At 44.4% G+C, this 24,713-nt stretch overlaps 1 protein-coding gene across 6 annotated transcripts in view; it reads right to left on the reverse strand.

Annotated features, from left to right (window-relative positions):
- The window catches only part of LOC126927606 (putative uncharacterized protein DDB_G0271606), a 105,866-nt gene that overhangs the window by 1,946 nt on the left and 79,207 nt on the right, over positions 1-24,713 (reverse strand). For all 6 annotated transcript variants that reach the window (XM_050743679.1, XM_050743662.1, XM_050743661.1 and 3 more), the window contains 6 exons: positions 21,774-21,900; positions 4,209-4,456; positions 3,369-3,870; positions 1,762-3,280; positions 276-1,040; positions 27-193 (listed from right to left, as the gene is read on the reverse strand). In XM_050743679.1, the coding sequence (XP_050599636.1) occupies positions 27-193; positions 276-1,040; positions 1,762-3,280; positions 3,369-3,870; positions 4,209-4,456; positions 21,774-21,900 (3,328 nt within the window). The remainder of the gene's footprint in view (positions 1-26; positions 194-275; positions 1,041-1,761; positions 3,281-3,368; positions 3,871-4,208; positions 4,457-21,773; positions 21,901-24,713) is intronic.

The following is a 24,713-nucleotide window of genomic DNA, read 5'->3' on the forward strand; positions in this document are numbered from 1 at the left end:
TACTAGTCGTTAAAATTAGTACTGACTGTATAAGTATTCCGAGCAGCCGTCGAAGCCCTCCTCGTCCTCTTCGCATTTTTCCGCTGCTGTTTCATGATCGGAGAGGGTAGTGGCAAATATACAAGCTCCGTGTTCCACCAGGAATCTCACCATAGATAAATTATTGCAACTCGCGGCACAGTGCAAGGGAGTCCTGCGGTAAAATTAATTGAACAATTATTCAAGGTTTACAAGAAAATAAAATTAACGATTAAAACAAAATGAGCGGCTCTTACCATCCGTCGCTGTCCTGAGCGTTTACGTCGCAGCCAAACTCCACTAGAAACTTAACGATCTCCAGATGACCGGCGCAAATGGCGTTATGAAGCGCGGTAATCCCTTCGTCATTAGCCGAACTAGGATTCGCCACTTCTTTAGCAGTCTTCTTTACCAATTCCAATTCACCTTCGAGGCTGGCGTCCAACAGAAGCGCCAGAGGATCAAAGGAAACCCTCCTCGAAAGATTCGCCTTCCCTGTGCTAGACTTGAGATTCCCTTTTTTCCTCCTCATCACCTCGTTGCTCTTCCCATCGACTTCCAGCTCGGTTCTTCTTTCAGATTCTTTCGCCTTTGCCTTGTCCTCGATGTTAATGACGTTCAACGCGTCGATGATGTCCGCTTCCTCCAATTTCTCGTTGCTAATTACATCTTCGTTGATACCGCTCTTCTTGCAATTGTCCGTCGTGTCGATGATTTGTGACTGTTGCTGAGATTGTTGTTGTTGTTGCTGTTGCTGTTGTTGCTGCTGTTCCGTTTGCATTAGGTCCGCTGGAATCTCGGTTTCCGGGAATAGAAACGCCGGTGGCATCTCAATCCGTCGATTTATCGACACGTGAACATTCGATTTGGCGTAACGGAGCTTCGGCTGTTCGGAGATCGGCGCCTTCTTCAGGGTCAGAGGCCTCGCTTTGATGATCTGATGGTTGCCGAATTGGGTTTCCGTTGGAGACTCCGGCGGTTCGGACGTAGGAATCGGCGGTACGTCTTCTTCTTTCTCCGTTCTGTGAACGATTCAGTGGAAACGTCGGTTAGGATCGACAGAATAGCTTGGAGGATTGCGGTTGTCCAAGAAGGTGCATTAATTGGGACAGTACGATCGACGTGGTTAATCCTCGAGCTTAGAGACTCGAAGAAGTTTCGGAACAATTAGATACTTTAATATGTACAACTAACTTTGATACTCTGTGTCAAGTGTTTGAATTAATGGTCGAAGACGCCAGGTCTATTAAACTCCTAATCTCTTAAAAAAGTTTCGATGACTGATGTGTATTCGAAAAAAGGGGGAAAGCGCGCGATTTGATGGTAAGATTTGGAGGGAACTTAGGTCAGGATACAGGAACTTGGATCCCGCCTCGATGGATCGAAGAGCTCGCGTACACTAAACTGTTGTCTCAGCTGCACGGTAGTGGTTCTATTTTGGTGTCTATTATTCGAGACAGGCTTCGATTCACCGGCCAAATCGATCACGGACTAATTAACATTTATAATTAACCCGGTAATCGTTTTTATGAGCTGTTCCCAAAATCCCTGTTCTATCTACCAGTTTCCTTTGGGCAATAGTTGCTTGGCATGGATTCGAATAGAGATAGAAATTTCAATCTCAAAATTCCAATCTAAATTCCGAAATTCAAATTTTAATTTAAAAGCAGGTATGAAATCTGTGAAATTCATTATAATCTAAATTAATACGCCTAATAAACGGTAGCGAAACAACGCACAAACCTTGCATTGATTCCCAAATTATTCTTGCAGTCGCTAATACCGTCGGTCGAGTTATCCACCTTTTCATGATGAGTCAGCCGTGGCGGAGGATTTGGTTTGCTCGGTTTAGGAGGTAGTGCTGGTTTCGTCTTGTCCTCTCCCATATTCTTCCTCTCGTTCTCGTTCTTCAACCTGTCGAATTCGAACGTTTTCTCCGTGGTCTTCGCGGGGATGTCAAATTTCCCGTTGTGCTCGTGCTTCGTCACGGAACCCTGCTCGAATTTATTCTGATTGTTTTCGAATTTGACCGGGTCCTGTTTGAACTGTTGCCCACCGACTTCGTATTTGTTCGAGGGTTCGTGCTTGAATCCTGCATTGTGCTCGTACTTCACCACCGACGGTCTAACCTCGTGCTGATCGTGCTTGCCGTACTGCTGAGTATTCTGATTAGGATCGTACTTTGTTCCATGTATTTGTTCGTGCTTGTTCTGCGCAGATTCGTATTTCCCTTGCTCGATCTTCGATACGTTATCGTACTTATTCGTCTGATTGGTAGTTTGTTCGTGCTTGTTTGATTGTTCGTATAATTTCGTTGGTTGATTGGTCTGGTCGTATTTTCCATGCTGATCGTACTTAGAATGTTGCTCGTACTTTATCTGATGAGAATCGTACTTAAATACCTGATTGGGCTCGTACCTTTGCTGTTCGTGCTTAGCCGGAAGAACATGTTCGAACTTTTCTTGGCCTTTTCCTTGCTCGAACTTCATCTTATCGGATAGTTCGTTGCTGGATGTAGGACTGGTCATCGGTTGAGTTTGATTGTACCTTTGAACCGAATTTCCAAAGCTGGTCCCGCTGGATGACGAGTGAATGGTCGATGGAGGGTTAGGAGAGTTCTGAGTCTGATAGACCGAGGACGAAGACACGTGAGTGTTTGCTTGAGTTGGGTGCTGAATCACAGGATAATTGTGCCTCGACGAGTAAGTCTGATCCTGATTTGGCGTTTGACTGCTAGGGATAGATTGATTTGATTGCTGTTGATTGGCATTTTGAGCGTTCAAGCCGACAAAATTTTGCGCGTTATTATGTCCACGGCCTATCAGACTCAACGTTTGAGGCATTACAGGATGAATTTTCGTGGAGGAAGTCTGATAAATCTGAGACTTGACGGAGAAACTCGGCGCCACGCTGGATACCGGTTTCTGATGCGTCTGAAGGTTTCTATGGTTCTGAGTTTGGGTAAGGGACACCGTGGTGCCAAGGTTCGATGCCGACGAACCAACGTTGTGTTGTTTCTGTTGTACGTTCCCATGCTGTTGCTGTTGCGTTTGCGACTGTTGTTGTTGCTGATGGATCCGAAGATTCTGCGACAGACTCTCCGGACTGAAGTTGTGGGATGAACTGATCAAATTGTTGTTCGTGCTGTTGGTATTGTTGTTATTATTGTTATTGTTGTTGCAGGTCTGTTGCATGTTCACAGGCTGGTTGGTTAGGTTCTGATTATGCTGCTGTTGATTCGTGCCTAGCAGTTGCGATTGACCTAAGAAAATATCAATCGAATCATCGATTAATCGAGCTTGTAGCTTACGATTAAATCGTTCTTCGAAAATTTTCTTCAAACTACTAACCTTGAATATGCGACTGCGACTGGCTGTGAGCGATTTGATGACCAAATTGTTGAAACGCCGCTCTTTGACCCAGCTGGGACGCGCTGGCCGAGTGCTGAATCTTGTTCTTGTTAACGTCGTCCTCGGCCGCCTTGAAGTTCACCGTGAACTTGGTGTTGTAAGGCAGTGTCTGGTACTTGGGGTCGTTCTTGTTCAGATTAAAATCGTTGTCATTCGGTATATGGGAGTATGGTTCGATGGCGGCTATGTTTCCAGCGGGTCTGGACTTTCCTCCGGCGTTGAAGTCCAGCTTCGACTCCGTGAACCCCGTGTTCGCGTTCGTGCGGTTTCCAGAGCCTAGTTGCTGGCTTAGTCGTTGATTCAAGGCTCTTTTACGCTGAAGACGACCCTGAAGCTGGGCTATCCTCGCGTCTATCGACGCCATTTCCGCTTGTCGTTGTGCCAGGGCTAACCGTTGTTGGGACACCATCTGATTTTGCTGCTCGTTCATCTTATTACGATACTGTTGACGGGGAAAAGGGATTCGTTTCAATTTCCTAGCTCTTGTTAAAATCAGTAACACGAATCCTGCTTCGTTTAAGACGTTAAAGCGAAAAAGAAGAAAAACAGTTGTTCAATTTCTATCCGACCCTTTAAGATTTCAACCATTCCTATAAGAAACCATCGCATAAGAAAATTCTGTGAGATCGGTAAAAGCATTCCGGTCACACTCGCGGAACGGACGATATCGACCTACTCGCCCTCGGATAGTCGGTTACAATTTATTGCAAATGGAAGCCACGACCCAGAATGGTGCAGCTGCGAACAGTAGCGACGGCTAGAGAGTGTGAAAAGGCTCACCATAAGCTCTCTCCTAAGTTTTTCCAGCTCGGCGCTGGCCGGCGTCGACAAGTGTCCACCACCGCCGCCGCCAACGCCTCCACCACCGACGCCTCCGGCACCTCCACCTCCGTTTCCGGTCCCGGCTGCGTTCTGTCGACCCCGCAGCTCCTCCAGCTGCCGCGTCAACTCCTCGACTTTCGCCACCGCCAGAGAGAGCTCTTTCTCCTTCTCGTTAAACAGCGCCCTTATGCAGTCCAGGTCCGAGGCTGTGAACATCAAACCAAGAGGAACGTTACAAGGGAAAGCAATATTTTGTTGCTGCTACATTTTGTTTAAGAAATTGTACAGAGAAATCAAGGTGGAAGATTTATATCGTAAAAGGAATGCTTTTCTTCTTTTTTTTTTTTTTTAATCGAGGAAACTCGTTCTTAAAGAGTATCGTTCTCGAGAATGGAATAGTATCGTTCCAAGTCGATATATAACTTCTCGAGTCTCTTCTTTAGAGTTGCACGGCTTCGAGTATGAACCGGAAACTGATTCGATATCCCTACAAAGATAAAGCAGGAGTCTGTAAGAGGAGGTGAAACGAGTCGGTCGTTTGACCCGACAAAGCAATAGTTTGCGAGGATGAAACTTTCGTTTAATTATTTCCTCGCTGCTTTGATCCGTTCCCTGATTCGTTCGCGACACCTTTCTTCTCAGCTTTAATCTCCGTCTAACGACGTTATCTTCTTCTCTCCGTTGTTCACCGCACTTTAAAGTAGAAGTTATCGAAAACAAGAAACGTATCCGAGCTGAAACAACAAATAATCTTCTCCTTTCTCTCAGGATGAGAAAGTCGTGTATCTTTCAAGCAGAGGAATTCGCATCTGTGGATGAAGAAACGAACGCTTTTCTCGCTGACCGCGAAAATGACGATCGTTCCAAGATCTTCCGTTTTTCCAATTCGATGACTATCGATTCGTTCTCGGAACGAGAACGGCGAAACAATTCAACGACTAATTGCCCGATCGTAGCACGTCGACTCGTAACGCGAATCCTTGCCGTGTCTCTCGTAAATCATTCCTTTAATTGACACTTTTTCCAACTTTCCAACGTTATTCGCCAGTCGAGGTAGCTTTCTCGTCGCACGGGTCTTTGCCTCGCGCGAGTTCGTACATCGAATTACCGCCGATGGATGAGGGTTTTTCGAGCTGCAGGAGAACTCGAAGCCTCCGTTATCGAGTTTGAAAGGGAAACACGAAGGGTTGTACGGTTTTCCCCTGAAAAGTTCGCGGAAAATCTCGTAGGACTTGAATGGCCTAACGCATGACTTTCTTTTTGATTTTAGCAAGTTCTATACAAAAGAACGACGGGTATTAAAACAGATATCTCTTGAAAACGAAGGCTCGTTCTGGAAAATTCTATTAGCATTTCGTAACATTACACGTGTACTGTAACTTACATCTACGATCCTTTCAAGCATGATTTCTATAAGCGCGCCTTTCTCTCGTAAGAATAAACGAAATTTAATCCAATTAGAATTCATTTTCAACAAGCTATTTATTCCACAATTTGATTCTCAGCAAATTAATCATGAAACGTTCATGCATCCTTTGATCTCTTTTATCAGTTGCCCCACTCGTTTAAACATTTACGAGCTCGTAATTCGCTATGACTTTTGTTTGCTCCCATCTCCCTCCGTTATTTTATATCATTATACAATTTTGCATTTCATAGATGTATAATCTTCTCCTTTCTAAAGGGTTTTCACGTCGATGAATAAATAAATAAATGAACAAACAAACAAACAAATAAACAACAGGAAATATACAATCTTAAAAAGAAATTATTCGATTCTCTTCGATTGTTAAATTCGTCAAAAGTATTCCGACTGTCCAGGAATTTCTTTCTCCAGCAAATCGACCAGATCGGAGCATCCCACCACCCTTTCGATTTTTCGAACGATCGTTCTTTCAAGTTGCAACGCGGCTGTCTCGCGTTTTCCAGCTCGATTCTCTGGTATACATCGCGTTGCAACCAGTCGTCCGCGTTTGACTGTCTCGTTTCGATACCACCGCAGAAGAATTGCCTCGAAAGCTCGTAAACCACGCGTATCCTGCACGACCGAATGATTGTCCCGCGGAAGGGACGATTCTTCGTCTCGTGTCCTCGATATATATCCAGCGAAGAAGAGCGTCTCGCGTGGAATACTGCGCGGCGATCATGATTCGACTGGTCTCCATTCTTTTATTTGTCTCTGGTGTTTCATTTCTTTGCAGCGTGCTGACGTTTATTGCGAATCTCTTCGTTGGATGTACCGAGGACGAGAATTTTAAGCTTTTCAGGTCCGCTGGCAGCCGTAGCTCCGCTTAATTAGAAAACCTCCGGAGGATTCATATACGAAGGACGAACGTAAGTCGTGGGTAAGAAATAAAACGCTCAGGAAGGTCGTCTTTTCGTCGAGAACGCGGTTCCAAATATTTCAGGGCCTCGGAGGTTCGAATAATTCTTCAAAATCCCTCGTACGATTTTTTGGCTACAGCGACCGATCGACGATCTTTGCAATCGGCATTGAATATCGGTCAGAAAGTAAATTCACGAATTAACATTTAAGATCACACGCGAGGAATACTTTTGCAAGCGATTAAAATTTCGCAATTTTATTCCCAACCGAAATCTTTGGCCAGAAGTCTTCATGAACCTCTCACCGTATGTATTAAAGCAACGTCGCGTTTAATTTCAAGGAGACCCGGATTCGCAAAAACCAGAGAACTGGTTCGTAGGCCTTTGACCGCCTTGCCGTCATTTCCCGCGGGTGGAAAGCGGCGAGCAAAAATAGCCCGGGAAACGATGAGGATGGAAAAATGGAGGCGAAGAATGTAGGAGAAGGGACCTTTTGTCGCGCTGCTCCACAGAGGAACGATCGGTCTCAGCCACGCCTTATTAGACTTTTCATTTCCATTCTCCCTTCCTCCTTCGTCTTATTCTTTCTTCTTATTCTTCTCTTCTTCTTTCTCTTGTCCTTCTTTTTCCTTTTCTTCTGCATTCAGCTTATTGCCTCTCGGCAACGCTCGTGAACCGCGAGACAGACATGCCGTGGCGAAAGCTCGTCCCTTTTCGAAATTACTGTGAGCTGAGTCGAATCGTACGCCGGGTTTTCGTGTACGCCTAATTTGAAAATTATGTCGCCAGAGTTAGCGGGCGAACTAAAATTTTCATTGTGGAAAATTCACTCTTCGAAGCGTAGTTACAGAGAGACGTAGCAATTTGTCGTTTTCGGTCGCGTTGCTGCCTCGAGAATTGTAAAATACGTGGTAACTAGATGCGCAGCAGCTTTATAAAAGCGGAGGATGCTTAGACTAGTAGCGAACTTTACTCTTAACAACACGAGCACTCTAATTCGACGCTGAACATTCTCAGACTTTGGTCTCCTGCGTATGCTTCTGAGTTTCAAACGTTCCGTATTCCGCGAGCCTGCTCGCCGATTCAGTTATAGTTAGTTTGCTGAAAATCTCTCGAAATCCAGCGACAAACGGAAGGGATGAAAGAAACGATCGAGAGCTGCCTCGTTTTTATACGATAAACGAATGCGAACTGCGAAACGGTCTGATTAATTGGATCAGGTTGCGTAAAACGTGTTCAATTGATACTGTTGCACGATTAAAGATGCAACGGTCGTTAGCAGCGACGCGAAGAGATATTCGTTCGATAAACGATACAACAACAACAACAGCGTGCTGCGTTCGCATCGATGAATTCTCGTCGTTTAATTGTATGCACCAATTAAAAGGATGCCATTTAATTAAACGCAGGCCGCTGTATCGCGCGAGTTCCTCTCCGACAACGTTTGCCGATTTTTTGCGAGAAATTTCCACATTCTCCGCGATCCTGACGTTAGAAACATTAAACCAGCTGGTTAATGATTATTTCTCTGGTCTGGTTAGTAGACAGAGTTTACGTACCAATCTCTCTCGAGTTTCGTTTGCATCTTTCATACCATTCTAAGAGGATGCTCGCTATGGACGTGAAAAAAGGCCACTTTCGTCGTTCGTTGAGAGGTACGTTGACGATTTAAAATCCTCAGTTAAGAATCTATTGCCTCGATGGATCTCAGAAAATTTAGCAATTCTCTTGGTTCGCTTTTCTTCCTTAAAGATTCAAGAGTTTCGATCGTATTTAGTGGAAGAGAACGAAGGACACATTAAAAGCTGAGTTTCGTGTTCAAAAGTGTAAAAGGATATGAACTAAGAATATTAATTGTTCGGAAATTTCATTTAGCACGTTCCGAAGAGCAATTTTATCTTGATCTTGAAATTACGCGTTACATAACATCTTCGATCGTATTAATTTCTTTATACGATAATGAGAAATATTTATCCGCAACAGTATCTCTGTTCGTGATAACAGTTGATCGTCAAATTCTTCTGATAATTAACTGGAACCTCGTGCCGGCCGTACTAGGAGACTATTAATTGCTTCGAGTTTGATGATACGTTGTCACTGTGGCCGCACGTTGGCGGTGATTATCGATTTCGCGAGGTCGCGACGCACATAGGGTATCACGCCTCGAACACGTCCTGAGAACACCGGACCTTCCGGCAATTGGAAGTTCGATTGCACTATCGAAAATTGGCCACCGCTTCTCCGACGGCTATTATACTTCTTCGATTCTCCGGAGAGTTGCCGGGTTCATGCAAATTCGCGACGACTTCCCACGTCTATCAGCGGCGAACGAGGATTTCCGTTCGAGTTTTCACCGGAAACGACCGTTTCCAGCACTCTGCAGTTTCTCGGAAATTTCGAAACTTCTCTCCGTTAATTTACTACGAACACGACGATAAGTCGAACAATCATATCGTATGTTACACGTGGAGCGATATAAGCTTTTAAAAATCGACATGGATTTTTAGAAATTTCTCATTTTCATTATCTCGCAGATTCGTTTTAATTTGAATCGAGCGTACTCGAGAATCGATTCGTTGTTTTTTAAACGAGAGTACGGGTTAGAATCGTCGAGGATGCTTTATGGCTCGATTGCTTTTCACGCTGGATTTGATTGTCAGAGTTCGTTGCATCGAAGCAGAATATAGTCGAAATAAAACAATAAATCGGCCACGAAGATCCACCCTTGTTCTTATTGCTAGACTCACCCGTTTTCCCTCGCCAATGATTTCGCGTGGCGCAGGCTGCCACGAAATGGCCAGCATTCTGTTATTTATACGTGGGGTGTCTCGAAGTTGGACGCAAGGGTTTATTGGCTTAATTCCGCTATTTTTCCTTTACGAAAATTCGACGAGCTTTACTAGATCAGAACGCAATAGTTAGGCGTACAGCTTGCTTCGACGAAGCTGTTGAATTATTTTAACGAGAAAAGTTGATGCTTATCTCTAATTGGTGTCCAAATTTTCCACCATTATGTCGAAGCTCCTCGAAGTACCTTTTGAATCGAAGGGGAAACGGAGGCAGAGAAAACCCTAGAAACTTCCGTGGAGTTACAGAGACAGAGCTCTCGTTTTATGAAACTTCCTCGAATCTTCCAAAACGCGTCCTCAATTTTCCCGACTCGCGATCCCACGCCAACTCTTGCGAAGAAACTGTTATCGGTGATAAACATCGGAACACCAAACGCTTTCGGCCATGATTACAGTTATAGAGACGTAAGGATAAAGCGAGCTGAAAAAGCAATACAAGAATAGAAAGAATACGCCGCATAGAGGCCCTTTGTGTGCGAATATTTCGAAAACCAAAGCCGAGTGGCGGTAATACGCATAGGGAAAACTCTGTTTAGAACGATGACCTCGACAACGTATTTCACGGTCGTCAAAAATCGGCAAGATGTACCCGAATCCGAATAATTATCCAAGCGTCTATTCCAAACTTGTTCGATCGCCGGTATCGTTGGTCGATTCGTTAAAATTACGAGCTGCGGTATTCGCGGATGAAGTTCGTCTAAAATTAACTCGCGAGACCGTGGGCCAATCGCTCGAAGCTTCTGCTACATAATCTCTCTAGTATAGAGAGAGGGTGAGAGCGAGGGGATGATGTATCGTCGCGTGGCGCTATTGTCCGATGACCTAGAATTCCATTATCGAATTCTGGCTATATGTGCCGGCTGGCGAACTCTCGCTCGTGTTCCCGGCTGTCGCGCGGCTTCGAGATTCGATACGCCTCTCGGCATCCGTGCCGCGGATACACCGTGTTTTCCGTGTCTACGCCGACCGAATGGATTTCTGATACGCGAGCACCGCGTGCCTCCGATACGCCAAGCGCCGTGTCCTGATTCAAATTTATCGAAGTACCCTGGCAATTTTCCTGTCGTCCATCTTTCGAGTATCTTGCGCGATTGCTGCCTCCACTCTTTGCCTTTAATTCTCCGGTGACTTTGAAGCAACTCCCTAGTAACGAAATTTGAAGATTCTTACCGAGGCCAAATGTCTGTACTGACAGAAGATTATTCGCAAACAAATGTCGCAGCCAAACAAGCATCTGTTTTTCTGCGGATTTTCCACGAGAGACGAACGCTGATTGGCTGTGACACGTGTTTGCGGGCGGTTGTCTGTCGATCGAGACTTAGCTTAAGGGGGTATGCTATTTTAATTTAACATCTCTTTTTTTTTTTTTTGCTTGCAAATATTTGGTAAAGGACGAAGATTTTTATAGGAAACTTGAAGCAATGTCTTGAGTCTGTGTTTATGTTTTTTGTATTACATGGAATTACAAAATGGCAGGGTGGTTGGAACATTATCTGACTCCACATCCGGCGTAAAAAGTACAAATTTTGTACGCGAACATATAAATAGATCACCATAAAAATAGATGTAGCACACGATCTTTTCATAATTTCGAAAAGTGGGAGCTCGTGAGAGGCAAAATATTATTCTCCGGTAAAAAAAAAAAAAAAACAACTTTAAACGTTTGTAGAAACTCAGCGGATTAAGGCACTAAAAAAAGGTCATCAAACGCTACATTATAATCTATTTTTGTTTACGTTTGCACAAAAATGTTTTACTTTTTACATTCCAGCCACGTCTGTCACTGGCTGCAAGCAAACAAGGTTCCGCTGAATATGAAGTAAGACAGTGTTATGCCACTCCGCTATTTTGTAATTTTATTTAATTAAAGAAATAAAAACACAGAGTTAGAACGTCTTAATCTTTTATCAAATACTCGTAAGCGAAAAAAAGTGTTAGATTAACTCTATTTTTTTTTAGACCTTCAGCTCTGCATATCTCCTTTAAGGAACACCTAAAAATTAATTTCCTTTGTCCTTGAACTTACTTCGTAGTTTAGGTATTAATTACGACCAAAGCATACTAAGGATCGATATATGAATAGGCGAAAAGTTCATTTCGATAGACGCGTAATCGGTGACCCGTTAAGGATCGAGCGATAGTTTTTAAGAAAAAGACGTAATTAGATAAGACTTACGCGAACTTGTATCGTTGGAACTTCTTTATGTGAAAAGTTTAACCAGGAAGAAGTGCCAGTTTATAACATATCAGACTCCCTAGAGGGATGTTTTGCGAGCTCACGAGAGAAATCGATTCAAAATTGAGCTCGGAAAGATAAGCGATCCCGTTTTTGCGTTTCCACGGAGTCAAAGGCGCCCCGAGACGCTCTTCCCCTTTTTACGTTGATAGTAAAGCCGGAATAAAAGCGACGCCTTCGAAAAATCGGACTGAGAAATCGGTTCTCTTATTCTTAGCAGGACTTGGCGGGACGTTGCGAAACTTCGACCAAGGGAGCTTCGACTAGCGTTCCATCTTGAATACCAAATCTCCAGGTGGAAGCCTGGCGCCTCTAAAGCGTCCTTCGGCTCGCTGGAAAAGTTTCCGCTGCGTTCTCCCCGTCGACAGGCAGGCCAGTGAGATTTCAAAGTGCTCAAAAGCTGCAAAGCCGATGGTTACCGATGCTCGTCGCGGGAAATCGTTGTTTTACCTTCTTTCGTCGACGAAACTTTTCGACTGTCGGCTCGTAGAGAGGGCGAGCATGATTTCTTGCTATCGCGAACGAGCATCGCATCCGATCTCGTCGATGATCCAAGCAATTTGTACGTACGTCGGTCGATGGTTTGCGATTCTCTTCGAGACAAGGCGTTTCTTAGAGATTTTTTTTCGCCGCACAGCTGCTTCATTTTCCACGAGAACGATATTTCTCGAGTGAAAGAGAAATCGAAATGCAAAGAATTTGTACATAGGTCGATGATCTTTATTTCTCTTCGTGACGATACATTTTTAGAAAGGTTTACATAATTTGCTATCGCGGAGATACTTCCAGCCTCTCTATTTCCCATGGAAACGAGATTTCCCGACCGGCAGAGCCTACGGAGCATTGCACGAGAGCCAAAATGGAACGCGAAGGATAAAGGATCGCTGGAAACACGAAGAGACGTTTAAGGGGGTAACGATCTAGCGTTCTTAAAAACTCTGACACTCGAAAAAAAAACTCCGTCGTTTTTTCAAGTTGTAACTTATTTTATGAACTCCGGACAGTGTTCCAAGAATGAAACGCGAAACAAGGTTAGGACTCACCGCCTACACGTATATAAGTAATCACATTTGGAATAGCTAGCGTGTTGCACGAGTGGAGTTTATACGAAACTTTCGAGAGTATAGCAAACATAAACTCACGCTCAAAGTTTAAAAGCAGCGCACGGGGAACACTCAAAGAGAAACACCGCCATCGGCATTTTTTATCAGAAGCAATTTAAACCATTTGGATGATCGGGAAATTGCCTTCGGGTCGAATTCACGGCAATGTGTTAAGAATTTCGTGGAACAAGAAGAGCCCAGAAATTAGCCCCGTTTCTAGAGAAAATAGAGATGAGAACTCGCGATCCAAGTACTTCAGGCACAGTCTTCCGGAGCACTCGTTCTAAAACGATTCACGCATCTCGTGCGAAGGAGACGAACAACCCTATGCAGAAGATAGATGAGGAGGAAAGGGAATGGGCGATCACGTTCGTCGCTCCTCTTATTTGTTCTCCGCTGGAAAGCGAACAATGTTCGCTCGATCATATTTGTGCTCCGTCGAAACGAGATTTCGCGATCGGAAGAGGGTCACGGTTGCGTTAACCCAGTTCGTGAAATGTAGACGGAGGAGACTCGAAAATGTGGTTGCCAGCGAGGGTAGCTACTCAATACGTGCTGCAGCATGTTAACACATTTCGGAAATCATTGATATTATAATTTTCGTTTTGTCTTGTTATTTCTTCGTGGCTTACTGTCACAACCAGTTGATTTCTTGTGTAAATAAAACCTCAATGACCACAGCTGGCTCGCGGATTGTCTTCGCTCGTTAGACACGTTTCGAAAATCCCTTAGAGATTAAACAAAAGTCTATCGCTATCCGTTGTATCGGTATAGCCGTCCATTTCTTTCCTTTCACACACTGTCTCTTCGTTCAAGATGTTCTGTTCCCTGTTGCTGCAGTCAGTGTCGCCCGTTCTGTGTGGATCCTGCGAACGTTTGATGGTACTTCTGTTCACTGTGTTGCTTTAATTCGAATCTTAATTAATACGCGAGTACATCGACCCTTGAAAGTGAATTCCGTGGATTCTTTGTGGAGATAACCATTTTCTACGTGATCGCGTCGTAGCGGAAAGATCTTTTGAAGAATAGATTCAGATCGAAAGGGGAAGTGCTATTCCTGATTTGACTATCGTTCATACAACACCAGACATGTTCTCGGCTGAAAAACATCGTCGGGCCGATTTAATAATTTGCCACTGTTCACGATTACATGTTACATGGATACATGTAAGTGTAAAATCCACGAGCCGTTTCTGGTTATCAACGTCCAGCCTTTTCACAGCGTCTCGCAAGCTCCTCTCCACCAGGCTAAAATCCTCCCAAGATAAGCGAAAAGCACGATGACCCATTGATTATGAATCCAAGTGAGAAGACACGATAAGACGGTCGATGATTGTAAAATGAATGCGTGTAATCGTTAATTGGCGAGGAATGCGCATTAGCCGATCGATCGACAGATTTTCTTCCCACTTTCATCCCGCTCGGTGAAACTAAAAATACAGAATTCGCTCGTTAGACGCGCAATTAAAAGCAGTACTGCTCGCGTTGTTAATTAAACGAACGTTAGAGCGTAAACTCTTCTTTTTTTTCCTTCCATCGTTACTTTTTTTCTCTTTTTTTCTTTCTGCCGCGAATCGCAGAACAAACGGTACGCTTCCACGAGTCGCTTCACTTTTGAAACCACGAAACCGTTTTAAAACAGCTGCCCGATTCTCTGATATTTCCGTTGCGGTACGCTTTGAATTCCAGCCCGTCATATTTGCGATAGACACTAGGCGAAAGTTTGCCGGTCAATTTAAAAACTTCTCCAATTGTATCGTACTTATCCGCGCACGTGAGTTTACAGTGGGTTGTACCAAAAGTTCTTTTCGTTTCATTGCTGCTGTATAATATTTCATGCCCTGTATAATATCGCTGAATTATATACGATCCATTTTCATATATCAGCCTCTTCCATCCCTGCGGAAATCTCTCGACGTCAAGAATGTTTGCGCACTAAGAATTGCAACTAAGACTTTGATTTAACGAACGAGACGAAAATCCTGAACAATAACTGTTGAGGTTGTTATATGTATCAAGAGAGAAAAACGCGTGGATAAAGTGTAAGGTACAAAATATATATATTTAATTTAATAGAGAAGTGTACTAATAAGTAGGAATACAATTTGAGCTAGCAGTGTTACCTTATAACTGAAAACCCCGAAGCCAACGTCGCCTGTCTATTGTTTATGGTCTGCCTTCATGCTAGTCTTTTGTCTATATGCTGTCGATGGCTTCAGCGCTTGAGAAAACTAAAAAGACCAGACGTAGAGTTTTCGTAGAAGTGGTGACCACTTCAACAATAACGATACAATATTTTTAGAGAAACCACAGCAGTTTTGGAGAAATGATACAGACGAGAGTGGATCGTATGTACAATAACTTAGAGATATTGTATAGGACATGAAATATTGTACACCTAGTGCCTAGCGATAAAATTAAAAGAATTTTTGCGACGATCTAACAGGTTTGTGTAGGAGAAATTTGATACGAAACTTCGATTTATATTGCGATTTACGTTCCTTTAACTGTAATTCCTGCTTCGTCGTACATAGGTATGAACGACGATATTCTCGGCACTCGCGCGAGAATTTCTATCCGTGTTGGCTTTCAATTGGATCAAGGCTTGTGAATCCTCCTTTCTGCAGCTTCCGTTCTCGATTAATAATTTAAGGTAGCTCGAGTCGATACTTGAGAGTTTTTCCCTTTCGTCGAGCGCGCATCAGTCTATTCTCGCGGAACGAGTTGCCGAGGAATACGAAGAATACGAGGAACCTAGTAAATGCAAAGTATCGAGCTCGCGAGTGCAAGAAACGACAAGGGGGATGACGAAAGACTTTGTCGCTGTGCATCGTCGGAAAAAAAGTTCTGCTATTTTCAGTAACCGTTTCCATTCCTGATCTCGTGATTCCTCGATAGGCAACTTTACCTTCGAATCGATCGACCAAAGTTGCACGATTGGATTCCGTCTGTTCGGCATCAGAGATAATGGCGGAACTCGAGAGGGAAAAAGCGTCGAATCCGTGAAAGGATCGGTGGGCGATATTTATTACATCAAAGGAAATCAAGGGATTTTTCGCATTGAAAATTTCATTGGAGTTTCGCCGCGAAACGATGAAATTATATCGAGACATTCCGAGGACGAAATTTAAGCAGGATCTCTATCTATCACGAGGTTTAGAGTCTTAGACAATCCTGAAATTCTCTGCCAAGAAACACAGCAGTCTTTAAAACTGTGTCGAAGTGTATCAGAGTTCACCGTTTTAGAAACATGGAAATCGGCTTAAGTTTATTCAACCTAAGTTTACTCGTGGCCATTCGAGGAAAATTAATTTACGCTTCTTAAACTAATCAAGGAGGGACCTTCGTATTTCTGGTATTTTAGACTTCTTTCTACTTTCGCAATTTTTCCCCGTATCTCTGCCTTACTTTTCGAATAACGCGCTTTCTAATTGTATCTTACTCTCTTTTTTAAACATCGACCATAGATAAGAGAAAAATTATATTACGTTTCCCCACTTTTATCGTCCGGCAGGGATTAAAACACATTATGTACACAAATGAGGAAAAGTCGGACGAAGTTATTCCACGCCCTCTGTGACCGTCTCCCTCGACTTCCTCCGTTTCGTCGAGCAAAAATCTCGGGAAATATCCGCGTTGAAGAAGAAACGCCTCGAGATATGGTAAAATTAGACCATGGACGATGTACGAAATTACCGTTCGTTATCAAGAGGATCCACCTACGTCGCAGCCCATCTTTAATTATCTCTGTTAACCTTTCACCCACGAGATTCTAAATTATCGACTCGACTTTTCCGCTGATCTGTTCGAAATAATCTATTTCGGATGTATATCGTGGAAGGAAGGTTCGCGATGTGGAAAAGATCGCTGTACATGCTCCGTCGACGGGAAACGAGATCGTTTGAAATTCATAGAAGGCTGGCGTGACTTTTACGTTTAGAACGTGGCGAACCTGTCATTCCTGGGAAACCTACGCTTTGATAAATTTCCACTCGTTGAAACGGCCGGAAAGATTCGCTTTATTCGCTTCAGATTTCGCGGTCAAATTTCAGTTTTACGATCTCGACATTCCAAACTGTAATTTCCTATTTCCAAGCGTATTTCGAAGAAAGACCAAGCGTAACTCGTAATCACGGCTAGGTGTTTTACCTTCTAAACTGCTGTTCCGCGAACGCATTAATACCTTGTACCTCGGACGCATTAATCCACGTTACAACGTGTATTATAATCTCTTTGAATAACAACTGCGTTCGCGTTTCACGCGTTACGACGAACGACTTGGAATAATCTTCTTTGCTTTCGAGATTAAGCCATTAGCATCAGCCACGCCATTATCGACATTCAGAATGTTAACCGTGGCGAGTCCCGAGAAACGGATCATGGGACAATCTCCGTTTTTCAGAAGCCTCTAGGGCTTCCATTATCCGATTGAATATCGATTTAACCGTTCTGCATCCTCGATCCAGCCAGTTAGTCTGTCTCCTATTACTCCGGTCGACGAGTTACCTTGTTAACAATCTTCCAGATAGCTACGTTTCCTCTTCGAGGAAGATGAGTAGGAGATAAGCGCGTCTTTTCAAGTTGAGACAGGCGGGGGGTGGCGACGTTCTCCGATAGAGACGGTCGAAATTAGAATTCATGGTCTGTCAAAAAGTTGGACCATTACGCGGCGAAGTGGAAACTATTAGACGGAAAATACGAGTCTGCCCGATTACGCCGCCACGTCTGTCAGCTAGCGGACCGGATTTCACTACGACGGAAACTCCGTGGGAGATTTATTCCCGGTGAAATTCCCGCGGCGCTAACTCCAAACTTTTCGCTGTTTCGCGAGAAGAGGATAGATGGTACCGGTTTTCGATGCCACACGGTTATCTTAGCTGATTATCTAAACAGTGTCTCCTGCTGTTCGGTCCAACGACCATTCTTCAATTTCCAAATCGAATTCTCCCGCGGAGATATACAGAGTGCTCCAGATAACGTGATCAATCGACTAGGTGGTGATTCCACGTGCGGAAATAAGTGGAGAACGTGGAATAAAATTTTCTTGTGCCGTGCTTCGTTTCAGAGAGAATCAACTTTGAAAATCTATCGAGTATACTTGAATTTGGCTAATTATCGGCTAGGTATGAGTAAATAATAGTCCGTAGGAGGTTATCCTACATGCGAAAATTAATCTGTTTTCGCGCGATGTTTTACTTCCGAGAAAAAGGAAAGCGCGTGTATTAAGTCAATTCTTAACCCTTTGAATGCTAAATACTCGCGGCCTATGCGGTCCGTACGGACGGCGCGCGTCAAGCGCTGACGATCGCCGTGGACGGAATACTTTTTCGTTAGACTGAACTCTGTTGATTGACTATTCAAAGCGCAAATCGTAATAAGTTATAGTAATTCTTTTGCACGAGATTAAATGATTCAAGAGCGTTATTTTTTAGTATTAATTATTTATTTCAGTTAATTTATTCAGTTAATTCAGTTGTGTGCGAAAAATTTCAAAACAATTATCGATACATAATCCGACATCGCATTTTCTGCATTCTCTTATTTTTCACACAAACAACACATTTCCTTCTTGATAATTAGATGCGACTGTCCGCGAAACAGGTAGGCAACTGTTATAACGAGGCATTATTGGCATTTGTTTACTGCCGTTACTAAGGAATGCATTTATATTTATCTCACACAAACGTAATAGTATTACTTCTGCATAAGTGTTCGGAAAAATTGACAAACCCATACATGCGTCCTTAGTCCATGCCGGGCACTTACAGAAAACGAATACATGTGTCCTTAGTCCACACCGATAGCTTTCGCCAGACGCGTATATGCGCCCATAGCACTCAAAGGGTTAATTAAATATGTTCGAATTTCATTCAAAAGCGAAGGCTTAAACGGAAAGATTTTCTTCCACATTTTTCGGACAAAAAAATGTTATTCCACGTTTTCGACTCATTTCTGCGCGTAGGATCACCTGCTAGTCGTTTGGCCATGCACGCGGTACACCCTGTAACTGGTATTCGATGCGTTTGAAATCTGCGCTTCCTTAAAAGAAAAAAGATCACTGCTTCGGCTGTTTCTATATCGAGGAAATCCCCTCGACGTAAAGAAAAAATGAGAACAACTCCGATTGCAGTAGTAAATATCGTGTTGGATAAAAAACAAAGCGATGTTCGATTCTCCTCGACGACGTTTGTCTTCGTGAAAAGAAGAAGAAAAAAAGAGTCGCTCCACCCTGCTACGGCTGAAATATCGGCAAACCCAATTTCGGAGCTCGTCAAACGTCCCTTACCTTCGGAGCGACCAAAAGAATCGTCTCTTCGGAAGGAACAGACTCTTTGTCGGGGGAGACAGCGCGACTCAAAAAGCTTTATCTTGGAACGAAGTAAACTCGTCGACGTCGTGAAACTTCTGTCATATAAGACGTAGTTGGAACCCTACTTCTCGCCCTACGAAACGATTCACCTGCTGTAACGTCGAGGATTGGATCTTTCCCCGGTGGCATTGACACCGATAGCCAGGAAATGAAATCCTGGACGAACCTCGGAATGGTTCGGGAGACATTTCAACGTAAATACAATAAATACAGACGCGAAATAAACGATCGCGAGGCCAACGATACGTATCTGAGAATGATTCATCCGACGTGAGGAAGGGCGGTCGTGACTTTTGCCGGGACAAATTCACTCGAGCCACCCTAATTCCGTCCGTGAAACGCACGAGAGAGGCCGGAAAGCCCTCTTTAATTAAAGCCCGCCCCGTCAGCTACTATGGAGTCGACCGTTTAATTCGCAGGATTTTTTAAATAAACCGCATCGCGCGTAGAACGCCGGGATTACGAGGATTACGGTCGTGTCTATTTCGTTCTGGCTGAATCTTCGCCAGGCTTTCGCGTCGAGGGTATATTTAAAAGAGACTGTCTTTGATTCCGAGTGTCGTATAACCCTCTGTTTTGCATCTAGAATGCAATGTATTTGCAAGTATGGCGAACTTAAAGCTCTTTTTGCCACAGAGATCCGTCGAATGATACGTTGAAATTAATTTAACGAGATGAGGATGTGCCTTCAACGAGAAGAGAACGTTTCGTCTGTCCGATTTTTAAGAGACAAAAAAAAAAAAAAAATAAATAAAAGTTTCGTCGGAAAATTATCGTCTTTCTTATATTGAATTTTCACGTATCAGAAATTTTCAAGAATCAGGCGTAAAACAGAGAAGCTACGCGCTCTATAAACGTTTCTCGAATATTATTATTCGGATAAAGCGTAGATACTAACGTTTGCGGCCGCCGCACCATATTGGGTCAGGATGATACAAAGTTTCGAATCCGTACCACTGTTCCGGACGTCGCGCCGGAAACTCGTCGCGAGTACGACGCAGTTTATGCTTCGAACGGTTATCCAAGATGTTCCGACGATGAATTCCCACTATTTGCATTTGTAGGAGCTCCCAGCCGCGGAAACGAGAATCTATCAGCGAACGAGGACCAGGTTCCACGTTCTATAGGAAGTGGATTACACGAATTTCCGCTGGTAACGCGATCGGATCGTTCCATTCGGTTTCTGTCCTCGTTCCGAACCTTATTCTCGACCGATTGCACTTTTCACCGGGCTGATCTCGGTCTACCGCCTTTCAGTCGCGAAGTGACTTGAGGAGAATTTGCGGCAAACTTGTTGGAGGAAGACGTATAGACTTCCAGTAGAGAAAATCCGCGAACGCAGCGGATAAGACAACGAGGACGATGATGCAGCAGTGGTTGAATCGGGAACAGACAGACGTCGAATCACGTGCGGCGTACCACTCGGCAGGGGCTGCTGGAAATGGATGGTGGTAACGAGTGAAGGTTCTTCCGAATAGGATCGCGTGATGCTTCGCTCATTGGTAAGTCGAACTCCTCTCCAACCAAGTTAGATGATGTTTGGAAAGCCTCGAACCGAAGAGGTGTCGTTTATAACGAGACCAATTGGAATTCCTGGTTCGAAAGGGAATTGAGTTTAAGAATAGGAAGCGTCTTGCTTAACAGGGAACAGGCGCGTGAATACCGAATTATCTCAGTAGAGAACTTTCGTAGTTCGAGCGTGAGTGTTCGGCAACTTAGGACGTGCAAGCGATTTCGAATCAAACACAACGATTGATCGTACCATATCGATTCTTCTCCAGCTCGAGAGATCTTCGTATCGGGGAAGAGCCTAGGATCGACGATGTTGTCACTTTCGGGGTTCTATCTCACAAACCGTTTTAGCCTTCGACGATGGAAAAGACAGCTACGATGTTGTACGATCCTTGGCCAAGGATCTCGTCGCAAATCCTACAGACTTGCTTTCTACGGAAAGACCAAAACGGAGCCGTGGTAGATCGTGGCCGTAAATACGGCGTATGTATCATCCAAGCCCGAAAATGGGAGTGAGACGGCCGAGAAAAGCCATTTGCCTCGTATGGGGACCATTTTGTCCGCGAAATCTTTATTGAATCCGATATTCCTTCGTGCTGGCTCGTTCGATATCCTTTTACGAGACGTTCGATCCCTTTGGAAATTACAAGAATTCGCCTTCCTGCTGCGTTCGTCTCTCGCCAATACGAACGAAACGATAACGAAGCTCGTTCCTTCTTCGCTCGAGATCGTGCCGGACTCGAACGATATCCTCGGTACCAAAATGGCCGGAGAAGTTCTTTATTCCTCTCCGCGGGCTATTTCCTCGGCCATGATTCGTTGTGTCCGGACCAAACTTTCACTCTCCGACGCAATATGCCGCTGCCGCTCTGGACGTCGATAATCCCGGCGAATTGGATTAAACAAGTTTATCATCGGACATTTTACGGGGATTCTCTGCTTTATAGGGATCTTTTATAGGGATTCGCGAATAGTTACTAACGAATGTACGGTGCTCGGAGTGAATAGAGGATAGTAGTGGCTGCATCAGGGAGTTCCTATGTGTTAACATACGACACCCAAAACAAAGGTGAAATATATCGAACTGGACGGAGTAAAAGATAGCAAGAGACTTGTTAATAAACTCACTCAACGTGGCGTTGTTGGCACGTGACTGGTCGGTCTGCGATCTGAGCAATCGCAGCCGATTCAGCTTGCTTTGTTGTTGGTCCAGCCTGTGCCTCAATCTGGCGAGTTTGTCCTGCTGTGCTGGCTCCTGAAACAGTAAACACCGTTCGTTGAATACGGGGCTGAATGCAGCGGAATAGCAGAGCGGATCCAAAGTGAATACTGACTAACGAATGGGACAGAGACGAACACAGAGGTCGTAGAATATTTCATGCGGTTACCGAATAACAGAGGGAACCCTGTTGTCTTCTCTATGACATTACGCTTCGCTGCCAGCAGCTCGCTCGTTTACCTTGCTTTTTTTATTAATATCGCTTGCGAAACGACCAAATCCGGCGAAACGAGCTGCCTCCGACGAGCTTAACCAGCGACGAATTCGGACCCTCCACCGATGGGACGATCACCCCCTTCTACGTTACGATCGTCCAGAGAAAACGGACACCGAGTCTTCTCCGGAAATCGCCTCTAAAATCCACGTGGAATTTAGCAGACGCGCTCGGGCCAGAGTCCGGTAATCCCCCAGAGAATCGTCCACTAAAATTACCGTCAACCTTTCCGCGTAGAAAGTAAAATTCGCCTGGATGCTTGCTACTAGTACTAGAACGTTCTATGGCGCGTATTGTCAACCGTTAAAAAGTCCCCGAGCTTACGAGCAAAAGCAGCTCGCCCGTCAATGTTAAAGCGATACCGGATGGAGGGATCCGCGACCCACACTATCTTTGGTATCGAGCTCGTCTCGTCTCGTCCCAGGAATAGAGCCATGACGCCGAGGATTAAGGCTTTCAAGTCCTAGAAAATCCTGGCTGAGTCCTGTCGCCGTCTACCCGGTATTACTTCGAATCATTCGTAAAGCTGGCGCGTTGCAAGTGACACGAGGCTCGATGTGTATCGTGGGATTTTTCGGCTCGATTTTATCGGCATGACTGATGAGCTCTTCGTATTAGAGGGTGGAAACGGGAGAAATGGGAGACAAGAAATCGTTGAAAGAGCTGCCAACTTCCGCCATGCTTCTTTGGTACTGTGTACATACTTGAAAGGAACGCTGGCCCGATTAGTTGCTGGACCGCGGACTTTCAACTGCTTATGGAAGATTTAACAAAAATGGACAGAATGCGCGTAGTATTCGAAAATACAGGACGTTTCATAACACGTGAGCCCCGCATTAGGAGTGAACAGAGGATACGAAAATAATGAAAAGAGTTCGTACGAACAGGTATCCTATTTGACCATATTTCAAAGTTATAGCTACTTTTGCGTTACGAAAATCCGCGACAACTTAGCCTCGTAGAACGTGCTCGAAATGGTTATCCTCGGTCTGTATTATTCGACATCCACCTGGAATTCTGGAGAGATTGCGAGATTCTTTGACGCGACGACTGGAAGCAGACAATCCAAGGGTGATCACTTCGAGCACTTTCTATGAAGATAAGCTGTCGCGGATTATGATAACACAGAAGTGGTCATAACTTGGAAAGAAGATCAGATAGGTCAGACGTTCGTATGAATGCTTTTCGTTTTCGGGTCTCCTGGCCATTGCTGAAGCGAATCGTCTTACGAAACGCCATGCATATAAATAGAACGTTCAAAGTACAGTAATTTGAATACGTAATATTAAATATTTGGTATCCAGGCGAAACAGACCTCTGCTTAGATTCAATTTTTAGTTGCGTTCATAAAAACGTAGATTTGTCTTGTAGTACGTGTTTTCGGCAATAGCGTGTTATTGGCTGAGATAGTCGCGTCGTTAATCGTAATTGTATACTTCAATCAGCGGACCGAGCTGTGCCATCCTGCCAGTCTTCTCTCTAGCTTTGATATTTTTCGAGACTTTTGCACGCGATCTAACAAAGTGTCAGGGCTCGTTGTTGAGAGTAACGGTTGGAAGATTAGACCGACGCCAGCTAACGACACGAAGTGGATGCGGAGCGCAGTAGAGGCTCTTAATCTCGTTAATATCGTAGAAGAAGGAGCTCGTTACACGGCCGTCGAGTGCTAAGCACACGAGACAAGGAACCGTCGCCCTCGACGAAGAATTCAGCGTGCTACGCGCTTAACCAACTCGCGAGAGACTGCAAGGGAGTCGAGAGGACGCGGCTTGATTAAAATCGCGCGCTAAGCGGATCGAGTTCTATCGGTGATTTGAACGCCTCCATCCCTATAGCGGCTTCTTCGATACCGCTATTTCGCGCCATTGTTCCATCGACCGACGTTGACAGACCTTGTTCTATTGTATTTAAAATTATCGCGTGTCCGTTGTAGTTGTAAATTATCGATAGTCCCCGACGAATAATAACGACAAAAGGAGAACGCGGTTTATTCTACACAGAGTGATTCGCAATTGTGTTGCGATGAAAACGAATCGAGGAATCGTAGTATAGAAACTGAGTAACGTCTTCGTTACATGACGCGTCATTTTGCGACATAATCGCCGAGCTCTATCGATTTCTCGCGTTTCTTCGCTTCAAACGTCTGTAGTCGGATTCTTCGTACACAGGGTCAAGGTCATGGCTATCAATGCCAGACTAACGGTAGGTACATCTACCAACTTCTACTGCATCTTGTCTTCTTCGTTCTCGAATCAACCGCGTCCGATTTCGATCCACGCGAAAGACGTTCGCACGATCGCGAATTCATCAACGACGAATCGCTGGCATTCCCGGAGGAACATCTGGCCTTCGGATTTCTTTCACGCGAATTACCATCGAATCTCGCGCGAGGACAACCGGCTGTTTAGCTAGGCATTTTCGAGGAGACTGACAATGCTGTAAGGATGGATGTAATTGCCGGTTGCCCTTTGCTCGCTATTGCGCCTTTCGAACGATAGAAACCTGCTAATTATTTACTCGACCAGAGCAGGTGTTCTTCGGTATTTTTCAGCTCCAGAAATTATTCCCTTCGAGC

The sequence above is a fragment of the Bombus affinis genome, chromosome 2 (assembly GCF_024516045.1).
Source record: "Bombus affinis isolate iyBomAffi1 chromosome 2, iyBomAffi1.2, whole genome shotgun sequence".
Taxonomy (NCBI): domain Eukaryota; kingdom Metazoa; phylum Arthropoda; class Insecta; order Hymenoptera; family Apidae; genus Bombus; species Bombus affinis.